At 47.5% G+C, this 12,045-nt stretch overlaps 2 protein-coding genes across 2 annotated transcripts; one reads left to right on the forward strand and one right to left on the reverse strand.

The window, feature by feature from the left end:
* Window positions 1-299: 299 nt before the first annotated feature.
* Window positions 300-4,202, reverse strand: LOC117901675 (cell wall protein IFF6). Its single transcript, XM_034812521.1, has 10 exons — window positions 3,295-4,202; window positions 2,855-3,205; window positions 2,664-2,792; window positions 2,322-2,576; window positions 2,132-2,263; window positions 1,767-2,066; window positions 1,545-1,700; window positions 1,180-1,488; window positions 976-1,116; window positions 300-903 (listed from the first exon to the last, which is right to left on the reverse strand). Exons 1-10 carry the CDS (start codon window positions 4,133-4,135, stop codon window positions 440-442), a joined length of 3,078 nt encoding a protein of 1,025 aa, XP_034668412.1. The 5' UTR covers window positions 4,136-4,202; the 3' UTR covers window positions 300-439.
* Window positions 4,203-4,875: 673 nt separating this feature from the next.
* On the forward strand, window positions 4,876-5,738 carry LOC117901686. The gene has a single exon (XM_034812533.1). It carries the CDS (start codon window positions 4,919-4,921, stop codon window positions 5,327-5,329), a length of 411 nt encoding a protein of 136 aa, XP_034668424.1. The 5' UTR covers window positions 4,876-4,918; the 3' UTR covers window positions 5,330-5,738.
* The last annotated feature ends 6,307 nt before the right edge of the window (window positions 5,739-12,045 follow it).

Below are 12,045 nucleotides of genomic sequence, written 5' to 3' on the forward strand. Positions count from 1 at the left end.
GTAATTGCATTTGGCTCTCACCTTGATGGTAGCTGGTCCCTGACAGCCTGAACTTTTAATTTTGTTTGTGGTAAGGGTGGAGAGGCCTGGTTTGGCATTTCAATGTTTCACTTTTCCTGAGAAACGGCTGAACATTCACCCTCAAAATGAGTGAATGAATTATGAATGAAGACTCAATAGAATTCGACTGAATTTGTGTGATGCTCGTTGGCACAACATTTAAACGAAGAGGAATCATTGGAGAGACTCTCTTTGGTTTGTGATTCTTCCCGGAGCGTGCCCAAATAATAATCTTTGACTTATGATTCAATATTTTGAGTGTATTTTTGAAATAAATTAAACAACGTTTTGCTTAGAGAGTAGACAAATCAAGTAGATGCCCAGTGGCACGGTGGCTGGCAGTGCCACGAATAACAAGTGGTACTCATGTGGCTGCAGCCTAGGGCTTGTAGGTGAGGGGGCCGCCGCAGTTCTTGTAGCAGAGGTAGCTGGGGCGCGTGCGCCACTTGCGGCAGTAGCGCCGATAGCAATTGTTGGGATTGGGCGAGGGCGGACGGACGGTGGGTGGCCGAACGGTGGGTGGCTTATTGGTGGGCGGTTCATTTGTGGGTGGCTCATTGGTGGGTGGCTCGTTGGTGGGTGGCCCATAAGTGGGTGGCTGTGTTGGTGGCTGCGTTGGTGGCTCAGTCGGTGGCTGTGTTGGAGGATCAGTCGGTGGCTGTGTTGGTGGCTCCGTCGGTGGCTCCGTTGGTGGCTCCGTTGTGACTATATCGATGCTGCAGTCGTTGGCCACGTTGCCAATCAGTTGGTTCAGCACACCCACATCGGCCAGCACATTGGCATTCACATTCACCAGCTTGAAAATGCGATTGTTATCGCCTACAATCTCTGTGTTGGGTCCACCTGCAAGAGGGAGAGAGAGAGTGGGGTATGAGAAGGGGCCCCTTGACATCTTATCATCTAGAGTGCACTTACGGCTGACGCTGTTGCCCACGCAGGCGGCACCGCTGCCCTTGATGATATTCAAGGCTGCCACATTGGCCAGGATGTTGGGTTCCACGTCGATCAGCTTCAGGATTTCATTGTTGTTGCCCACAATGATCTGTCCGGGTCCACCTGCAAGAGTTTTGATCTTCAGCACAATGTCCTTGAAGGCTGATTAAAGCAGGCAACACTCACTCTTCACTGAATTGCCAACGCCAACGCCTGAGCCGGAACCAGAGCCGGAGCCATCAATGCTGTTCAGGGCCAAGAGGCTGGCCAGCACGTTGCCACTGACATCCACGACATTGATGAGCTTGTTGTTGTCGCCGGTGACAGTGTCCCCGCTTTGAGTCAGGAAGTTGCCCGCCAGTAGACCACCGCCAGAGGAGCCGCTGCCGCCGCCCGTGATGCTGTTGAGGGCAAGCACATTGGCTCCGATCGGCAGAGCGACATTGACCAGCTTCGAGACGACATTATCGTTACCCTTGACAGTGCTGCCACTCGCTGGAACAACAAATTAGTCAGCAAGCAGAAAGGACTCCAGTCTAAAAGCTACTCACAATCGATTTGGTTGCCAATGAGTCCGGAGCCGGAGGAAGAGCTGCCGCCTGCGCCCGTGATCTTGTTGAGGGCAAGCACATTGGCTCCGATCGGAGCTACCACATTCACCAGACCACCCAGCAGATTGTTGTTGCCAGTTATCGAGTCTCCCGATGCTGCGAGCGAATACGAAGAACATCAAAATAACGTCAGCGGAGGAGCAGACAGGAGGGCAAACTTACAAGTAATTTGGTTGCCAATCAATCCGCTTTTGGTGGCAGTGCCAGACGAACCACTCGTAGAGCTGCCAGTGGAGCCTGTAGAGCCTGTGGATCCTGTGGAGCCTGTGGATCCTGTGGAGCCTGTAGAGCCTGTAGAGCCAGTCGAACCAGTGCCCGTGGAGCCAGTGGAAGAACCACTTCCGGTTGAGTTCTGACCGGTAATGGAGTTCAGCAGAGAAACGGCCAAGCCGAGCACAATGTCGGCATCCACCAGGGTGGACACTGTATTGTTTTTGCCCTTAATGACTGTACGTGGACCCTCTACGAAGAGCAAAAAGAAATCATCAGAAAATGAGAATCAGCAAACCTTCTTCCCAAACACTTACGTAGATTTTGGTTGGTAATGGCGCCACCAGATACTTGGGTGAGAACTGGAGCCACGGCCCCAACGACAGCATTGGCACTGACGAGACTTGTCTTGCTATTGCCATCACCCTCAATGACAGTGTCCGGTCCCTCTGCATTAGAAGAATTCGAATTCAATTGTTTAAGGAGCCAATTCCCAAGCCAACTCACGTTGATTTGTATTTCCAACGATTAGTCCAGAGGGGCTGCCAGAAGTGGTGGAGCCAGTGGATGTCGTGGAACCACTCGAACCCGTGCCAGTGGCGGTGCCAAGCAAGCCTGTTGAAGAGCCACTTCCGGATGTAGCACCCGCAGCCTGTCCGGTAAGGGAGCTGAGAACAGCAAGGGCCGCCTGGACAACAGCATTGACCTCCACAGCATTGGCCACTGTGTTGTCGGAGCCCGTAATGGAAGCAGTTGGACCCTCTGGAATGATTCAAAAAGGTAAGAAACGGAAATCAGAATCAAGGAACTAGAAAACACTCTGAGGATCTGGCAAACTGTCCTACTCACGTTGATTCACGTTGCCTAAACTGCCGCCGGATACATCGCTAAGAATCGGAATCGCTGCACCAATGGGAGCGTTGGCCTTAACCAGACTACCCTGGAAGTTGTTTGTGCCATTGATGACAGTGCCCGCCTCTGTACAGGAAAATTGAATAGTTAAATGAGGAATTTCTGTGTGTGTTTCAGGATAAACTCACGCTGATTAACGTTGCCAACTGTGGGTATAGCACGCTTTGCGGTAGCCACCGACTTTTCGCTCATCAAGCTCTTGACATCCTGCAGGGAACCACCGCCGTTGAGGCTGTTGAGCGCCTCCACATTGCTGTTGCTGGGGGGACTCACAATGGAGCGATCGAGGGCCGTCATCAGGCCGAGCAGCACCACCTTGGCCACACCCATCTCGAGGAGGCGCACCGCCCAGCTGTCGGGAGTGGCGGCACAAAAGCCGCTCCTGTGACCCTGCGAAATGGTCGTGAGGCTGTCCAGCAGGGAGACGATCAGCATGCTGAAGGCATTCACCTGGAGCAGGCTCATGCCATCGGGACCCACTGAAAGAGAATGAGAGAATTAGTCCTGATCATCACTCTCCACTCGTTGTAGCTACTCGTTATGGCCACTCGTTGCTCGTTGAACTTACTTTCGTGCAGATTTTGGATGATGTTGTGAGCCTCGCTACCCGAGGCACCGCACACTTGCAGCAGGGTATTGAGAATCGCTGTCAGCTGGGTTACATTCCTCGCCTGTAGGAAGGACAAGACCGTTTCGCGCTCGCCTTTAGTCGCGGCAAGGGGGTGTCCGACGCGCCGTGTGAGTCGAGCACCTGTGCCCTCTGCCATCTCAAAATCCTCCTGCTCCAGGGCCTTCTCCTGTCGCTTCTGTTGGACGCTGCTGCTCTTGATTATCTGCGCCACCTCGTTCTCAGTGCACTCGATGCCGTTGAAGGAGCACAGGGCCAGGAAGGACTTGAGTGTCAGGGTCAGACTATTCTTGTCCTGCGACTTCTCAATGTCGCGGATGATGTGGCCACAGGTTGCCTCCGACTGGGCACCAATCAGAATGTCGATGATCACGTCCATGCCCACATGCAGCTGGTCCGCCTCGCTCTGGGTCTCCTTGGACTCGTTGCTGCGCAAGGACTTCATCGTGGTCTCCTGGAAGGGTGTTAGCTTAATGCCACGCGCCTGCATGCTGGCCAGCAGCAGGTCGGCCAGATCCTTGGCGGCCAGACGTCCAATGTTCGTCACACGCCGCACCACTTGGGCCACTGTGGCGGCTGCTGTGCTGCTGTCCACCACATCAGGTGTGGAAGTCGACGTTGTCATTGAGTTCGAGGTGGATGCGGTTGAAGTTGAGGCAAGTGTGCTGATGAAGGATGATGTAGGGGTGGAGGAGCCGATGGGCGAACGCTTCGTTGGCTTCGCCTCGTGGGGTATGAGGAAGCAGGTGGACAACAAAAGGAATAGCTGAAGGCGCCACATCTTGAACGACTGGATGCTGAACGTTAACTCTGAACTCTCGAACGCTTGATCTAAACGCTGATGGAACTCGTCGGTGATTGATAGATCTCGCCACGATCCGAGCGCTTTTATGGTCGATGCTTATCGCCACTGGCAAGCTCCATCTCCCTCACCCGCACAGCGATAGCCACATGCCACAGCATTGGCATGCTGTAAACGTGCCCCCGCGATCGTCATCATATCGTTGCTTCAGAGCATTCTTTCTGCATGTTCTGGCGTGGGTCTTATCTCCATCTGGCAGTTAAAAACGAATCAATGGCTTGCCAAAAAACTGTGTGAGCTTCATCAGAGAAAGAATAAAAAAATCTGATAGGAAAGATTTTTGATTCCGCTTCAGCAAAAATATTGTTCAAACAGAATGAAGACTGATACGACTGAGTTTATCTATTTTGGATCTATTTTCCCGTAAATGCTCAAACTTTCGGCTCACTTATGTTTCTTTCTGAACCTACCATTACTCCATGACTCAACGTTAGAATTTTCCAGCTCAAATGATAGCTGCAGCTGACCCAGATAGACCCAATTTTATGCCAAATCCAAGCTTGTGGGTATCTTTTTTGCTTGCAGCACGTGACGCTAGCTGTTGGGGCTCTACGATTTTGGCTCTATGATTTCCGCATAGAGATACGAAACACCTGGCCCAAATGCGCATTGTACTCGTATAAATGCACAAAGCTCGCCTCAATGTGTCCAGTTAGAAGTTAGACAACCGCGCCAAGACCTAGCCCAATCCAGTCCAATCCGATGGCAGCCTTCACACAGAACCAGACCTTTGCTCTGCTGCTCTTGGTCGCCCTGGCAGGCAGCACAGCGGCTCAGACTTTTACGCAAGAGGATCGTGGCTCCATACTGAAGTTCATGGATGTGCTGATGAATTTTCTGGACTTGGAGACGGACAACACCACCAGCACAGTGTCGCCCTTGGAGACCACCACCACAGTGCCCAGTGAACCCACAGGCGAAACCACCGAGAGCACTGACACAACGAGAAACTCCACGGTGGGGGACTCAACGAGTGAGGGAACCACTACGCTGGCATCGAATTCAACGGAATCGGACACAACCACTGAGGTTACATCCACTACAGAGAGACGTCGCATTTGCTTCAAACGTGTCTGCTACAAGTTCAGCAGCGACAAGGGTTATATCTACTAAGGGAGAGGCGACGACTGCTCAGCATAACGCATCCATTCATTCATCAACGCAAATAAGGGATAGGGGATCCAATCATCCACTCAATATACGCAGATTGGACTACAGATCAATCGATTGCCAGCCAGCACTCGTCAGAAATCTATCCGAGTTTCAAGGATCCGCTGAATTCAGCAGAAAGAACCAATCAAAGAACCAATCAGCAGAATTACTCCATTTCATACATGACAGCTCGATGCAGTCATTGAAGCACTCGCTGATTATGTGTGGACTCGATGAATCGTAAATGCCATTAGCAGTGTCCTTCCCTTTGGGCAACTGGACCATGCAACCCTAGATTATGTAATTGAAATCGTTTGTTGTGCCACAAAAACCAATATTCTGCAAGTCAAAACGTATGCAGCAATCATTAGAAAAAATATATGTATTTATGTAGAAACATTTTCAGTGCACATGAAGCCTCTGCTGCCTCTGCTGCCTGTGCTGCCTGTGCTGCTCCGATGCTCGGTCGCTCTGTCTTTCTGTCTTTCCCCAGAGGCCTGAACAAATTATTTCAATTAAAAGTTTTCGAGCAAAGCACTTAATGCCAGCACAAGTTGGGCGTTTATGTGCGCAAATCTTAATTGTGCCAAAAATACAAGCTATAAATTTGTATTTCAACGAGACGCCACAGACACAGATACAGATACGTACTACGGCGAGTGCACACAGCATGCTGCAGCAGCAGCACAGGAAAAGGAGTGGAAGCGGGGGAGTGGGTGTGGGAGTGTAGAGTAGAAGCGTATGTGTATGTGTGTGTTTGTCTGTTTGTGTGTATGCATGTGGAAAAGGCCAACTCAAACTGACAGACAAAGCCCATTGGCAAAAGCTTTGTGGCTTTTCATTGAGTCGTAAACAAATGAAATTTAATTCGTGAAAAGATTTACTTGAATTTATTGTGCAAATAGTTAAATGTCAACGCTGCCGCAGCAGCAGCAGCAGCAGCAACAGCAACCAGCCATCAAAATGGAAATACCCAACTCCACATCCCGCATCACTCTTCAGATTCATTCAACATTCATTTCTCTATGCCTCCAGTGCACTGGAGTGTGTGTGTGTGTGTGTATTTTGTTTGTGCTGTGCAAATAATTGCCAAATGAAATGAAGCCACAAATATGCATGGACTGACTGACTGACAGTTGCTGCTGCTGCTGCTTTTGAACGTGCTCAACTTTCTAATCGAATTCCTAAAATAATCCTAAATCCGAATGCCATCAGCGGTAAGCAATCCTCGGGGAATGCCCATTAAATTCCAAGCAATTCGATGCATTAACCAACAGAAATAGCAACGAGTTGCATTCCACACACAAGTGACGAGTTGTAAATGCTGGAAGCCTCCCTCTATTAAAATTCTATCTGTAGGAATTTGTAAGGAACCTGCCACGCAGTCGTTCAGTTTGGTTGGAATGGAACTAACATTGATTTTCCCATTCCCCTTCCTAAGCATAACTGATCTATTATTTTGTATCCCTCAAAGTGAGTGCTAACAAATTAATTGATTTGTCCGCCGCTTCCTTCCTGAGAACTTGTTGGGCTTCGGGGCTTCGGGCTTCGGGCTTGGGTTCGGCTTCCTCGTTGGCCTCGCGCCACGTGCCGCAGTCATTTAATTACTGACTATATTGTTATTATTATTTATCCCACACCATGCCAATCCCCTCCATATGCGTGTCAACAACTTAACGAAGTTATCACACACACACACACACACACACTCAGACACACGCACACCATGGCAGCGGATTAAGCGACCGCCGCGTGAAGCACTTTAAATTAGTTTCGTTGCATAAACAAGACCCAAGGGTGGATGGCAGGGGTTGGCATTGAGATTGAGGCACGCGTGGCCACAAACTTTAAAGACAATCCGGGCCATGAGCTTATCACAGACATCACAATTCAACCACCAACCCAAGCCCAACCCAACCCAAACTCCCACTGCCACTCCTACTTTCACTTGCCACAAAGATGGAGACAGACAGATGGTCTGATTACATACAAAAAAACGAGAGAGAGAGAGAGAGACAGAGAGAGAGAGAGAGAGACAGTGTGGGAGTGAAAGAGATCTTAGAGACAGCAAAAATATATTCAATTTCATATTTAAAATAAAAGTTAAAAATAATTCATTTAATCAATGAGCATGGAATAAACTTGTATAGTTTTAATTTCAGCTTCTATATGAGGTGCATGCCTCATATAATTCTATAATCTGCAATAAAAATCGAGTCACAAAATAATTAAGTTTTAATATTCTTTTTTTACATCAATTTCGGTGGCAGTACCGCCAATATCTTTAAGCAATGTAAACCAATCCAATCACAATGCTGTTTTCACTCTGCATAAATAAACACCCCAATAATTTTGTACATGTATTTCTACACGCATATTACATGCATTCTACACGAGCATAATTTGTGCGAGCCCCAAAAGTGTGCTTTAATTTATGTTCCCCGAATAGGCGGCTGGCGGCGGAATTTAAATCGATTTCAACGAACTTTATGCACATTGAAAATTATTGAATTAATTATTTATTCAATTACTGTTATTTTTAGTTCAAAGCATTGAATTATTGCAATTATAAAGCGGAAAAGCGGAAACTCTTTCCACTCCCTCACACCCTAATGGCGCCTAATGCAGTGCTGACACCGGTACTGGCCAGGTCGGTCTTGATAGAGCCTTTGAAATCCCACAGATATCATAATGATTTGCTGCTCGAGATAGACAAAAGACAAGAGCTAAGAGCACTGCCTTGAGCCTGGCCCCCACCCAAAAAGAGAAACCACAAATTATGAATTATTCTGGAATTTTGCATAAACTTTATTGTGCGACGTCGGACTCAGCGTCGGCAGGCTGCTCATTCTCCGACTCGGACATGTCAGACTGATCCTCCTGCTCTTCCGGGTATTCGAAGTCTTCCTCGTCACTGCTACTATTCAGTATGCAAAGATTCAAGAAGTAGTTATCATCGGAATCATCAGAGTCCTCAAATGGCTCGTTTTCCGGGGTTATCTCTGGGATATCCACGTCGTCTTCTTCCTCTACGTCAATGGGGGCCATCTCTAAAGCCAGCTTGGCCACCGCCTCCGACAAGACGAACGTATCGGGCTTAAAGTCTGTCTTCATTTTCATGCAGTTTAAAATCCAAAACAAAAAATGAGTAGAAAGTTTTCGAATAAAAATTTGATTTTGTGGCCGGCTATGCTACGATATTCTCAGATTTGTTATGTGTGTGTATCAAAGGGAGAATCAAGAATAATTGTTAGATTTCCAATGGACTACCTTGATGCAGGGATTCTATACTATTTTGGGTCAGAGCATAGCTCAGAGCTCTCAGACATTTGCAGATTTTGGTAAGGGATTTAAGATTCAAAGACTGCCACTGCGGTCAGTGCCTCCCTCCGATTTGAAGTCAAAACTAGGCTGAAGGGTGCAATTCTCTTATAAATGGATAATTTCTTGGTTAGATAACAGTGCAGCGGATGCCGAGTGAATTATATTGAAAATTTCCATCCATTCCATCCAGCAAAGTTCATTGAAAAATGCTTACCCAGCTTTTTGATTAACCAGAAATTTCTGATTGGCTCCCGACAGCGTCTCTTTACATGCTGTAGATTCTATATACAAAAATCAGCCGAATTATATTTACGCTAGCCGAAGGCGAGACTGTTTGGGGTAGAGAAGCGCTGCATTGCCTCTCAGTGTCTCATGGGCCACCGGCAACTGTACCTTTTTCCGCATTTTGCACGGCACGATGGAAAGGGTCGCCTGCTCTCGAGACCGACAACAGACAAGGGCGGTCCATGTAGAGGCCTAGTTGCACTGTGCAGACCACTTCACGGACTCCCCCCCGAAAAAAGTGCGTAATAAGCAGTGGGAGCGGAGGAAGCCTCAAACTTAATCGCCAGAGAGGCTCGATTAAAAATGAATGTAAATCGCATTAGAGCAATAAAGCGATGATGCAATAACCATGTACTCCCTGTCCACAGACAGTGCATAGGGTTGGAGTGGCAGCAGCAGCAGCAGCAGGGGGTTGGGGCACAGGATTACAAGCTGCCAATCCACTTGCCACATGACGCACACCGATGGCCCATTGTTAAGTGGTTGAAACATCGCTCCTGCTCTTCTCCTGCCTTTGGCCTGTGTCCGGGCATTGTCCTCACCACGTTTGCTGTAACCTAATCCGCTCTGCCCATGCAGCCCGAAAGGAGTTGCACAAGAAGACACGATCAAGATGCAGGGTGTGCACAGGGGCCAAGCGATTCAGCATGTCTTCCATGATGGAGAGGCCAAAAGCACGACAGACATTCGATTGACATCGAAATCAATCGATTGTTGCAGCCCATGAAATGGCAGCCCCAAATTACGTAAAATGAGCAGAAAAACAACAAAAAAAATTAAAATGACAAATAAAAAGAAGGAATTAAATGATTAATTTGCATATATTGCAGCATCCAAAGCGATTTTAGCGGCGTGCCGTGTCCCCCCCTTTTCAGACTACAAACCAGACCAAAGAGTTGCACAAATTTGGATTTATTTTTATGTTCAATTGATTTTGTTAAATTGTGCAAATATGTATTGGTGCGTGTGTGTGTGTGTGTGTGTGTGTGTGTGTGTGTGTGTGTGTGTGTGTGTGTGTGTGTGTGTTTTTTTATATTCCTTCAATTTGTTCTCCATTTTTCCATTTTCTTACTTTACTACTACCTTCTTAAAGTGTGTGTGTGTGTGTGTGCGTGTGTGTGTGTGTGTGTGTGTGTGTGTGTGTGTGTGTGTGTGTGTGTGTGCGTGTGTGTGTGTGTGTGCTACAGCAAATTTGCTTCAATTTTGTCTTTAAATGTATGCATCGTGCAAATGTTTGCAAATTTGTGCAACAAAAATGACAATCACAGTTTTAATATGCTTGGAGGGGACTCTTTGGCTTTTTATATTAAATAGGTGCCGTCTGGATACGCATCAGAATCGTCGTCGTTGTTTCCTCCTCCATTTTGGGTGTCGTTTGTGCCGTGCACGTCTTCTGGTTCCAGGAGAAGTATCGTTTCTTCACCGTCGCCCACATAAATCCACAAGTACGACTGGTAGGTGGTGTTGTCCACCTCAAACGTTTCGTATACGGGAATTATTATAATCATTCTGCCAAAACTATATAAACCACAATATTTTGTAACCACTTCATGCATTACACTTCTACCCATAATTGTACTCACTTTTCGCTTGGTTTTGCACAAAAAAAAACAATTGGAAGTGGTCCTTTTTGGAGTTGGAGCTTCTGTTCTGTCTTACTTTGTCGGCGTCACACGGAAAATAATTTTCGGCAGTAATATTGAATCGAATGAAGGCACGTCTGGCCTACTTTGTCCTAATGGTTCCAAATGTCAAACATATCCCATCTCTATGTGTCAAAATTTCGAGAGTAGTCTGAGTGCAGCTACTAGACTCTGTTCCATCGCATAACACGAAACATCGAACATTTCGTGAGTTCAAGCTCACGAGTCGCATTTATGCACAATTCTTTTTGTTTCCATCAGTGTAAGAACCAACAAAGTAGCTACCATTCAAAGCCATCTTCGCAGGGGTCAAAGTGTGAAGAAGGAATCCTCTTGCCTCAAATAAAGTGTTTCAGCTACAGAGAATCCCCATGGAAATCTTCTCATAGTCGTCTTGGTTTAGTCTTCCAGCTGGGAGCAAACTCTGAAGAGCACACGCGAAATAAGTCAAAGCGATCTGCACATCATTCCCATCCCATTTGAGTATCGGAAGATAGCTGGAAGGATAATTTGCATACCCTGTCCGACTGTCCCCGCCTGTACCCTACGTTTGTATATGTACATATCCGATTATCGGAAACGGAAGAAACACAAGTCGACTGGGCAAACAGTGGGACAACCAAGCCCAGTTCTGGCCTGGCCCGGCTTGGTCTGTTCTGTTCTGTTCCGATCTGGTCTGCATTTCCGCTGGCAGTGTGTTTGGTGATGGCAAATAGAGAGGGGCCAGGCCCAACCAGACTGCGTCTTCATTTCGGGCGCTTCAGTTCTTACATAATCAACAACGGTACGGGAACGGGAACGGGCACGGGAACGGGAACGGCGGCCTTTGTGCGATGACAAAGGGAAAGCCGACCAAAAACCAAACCCAAATCCGAAACTCTGAAACCGAAAGAACAGAACAGAACAGAACCTCGGGAACACTGTACAGTGTAGAATATGTGGACAAAAGCCGTTCCGTGCCGTGTCGCTGCAATGTCGAAACCCAAAACTAAAGAAATTCGCTAGAAAATGCCACGCGGTAATGACAAATATTGACATTTCCTGGGGGGTAACCTTAAACCATACCATCCACACACACACACACACACACACTCAAACAATAGACACGCTTTCATCGATAAATAGCACAACGAACCCGCCAATCCCCCCGGAACTTTTGGATCTCTATAGGGTATTTTTTTGGTAAACCATTTGGGGAGGCACAGCAGGTTCTTGCGGTTAGAAAACCGATCGGATTACATTCACACGGTTCGGCTTCGCCTTCGCCTTCGCGTTCTCTCATACTCCTCAACCTCCTACTCCAACTCAGTCAGGGTTTGGGCTTCGTTTTTGTTTGGGTTTGCTGGCTCTATCGCTACTCAATTGGTTCTTTGGTCAGCCGTTGGTTGAACATTTATTCGAATCTAAATTAGATGACCATTTATG

Source organism: Drosophila subobscura, chromosome A (genome assembly GCF_008121235.1).
Source record: "Drosophila subobscura isolate 14011-0131.10 chromosome A, UCBerk_Dsub_1.0, whole genome shotgun sequence".
NCBI classification, from domain to species: domain Eukaryota; kingdom Metazoa; phylum Arthropoda; class Insecta; order Diptera; family Drosophilidae; genus Drosophila; species Drosophila subobscura.

Bases quoted from the DNA above. Each gene is read 5' to 3' on its own strand.
- LOC117901686 (XM_034812533.1), top strand. From the start codon at position 4,919: ATGGCAGCCTTCACACAGAACCAGACCTTTGCTCTGCTGCTCTTGGTC.
- LOC117901675 (XM_034812521.1), bottom strand. From the start codon at position 4,135: ATGTGGCGCCTTCAGCTATTCCTTTTGTTGTCCACCTGCTTCCTCATA. The intron at 3,206-3,294 runs GTAAGTTCAACG...ATTCTCTTTCAG, and splicing joins CATCCAAAATCTGCACGAAA to TGGGTCCCGATGGCATGAGC. The intron at 2,067-2,131 runs GTAAGTGTTTGG...TGCTCTTCGTAG, and splicing joins CATTACCAACCAAAATCTAC to AGGGTCCACGTACAGTCATT.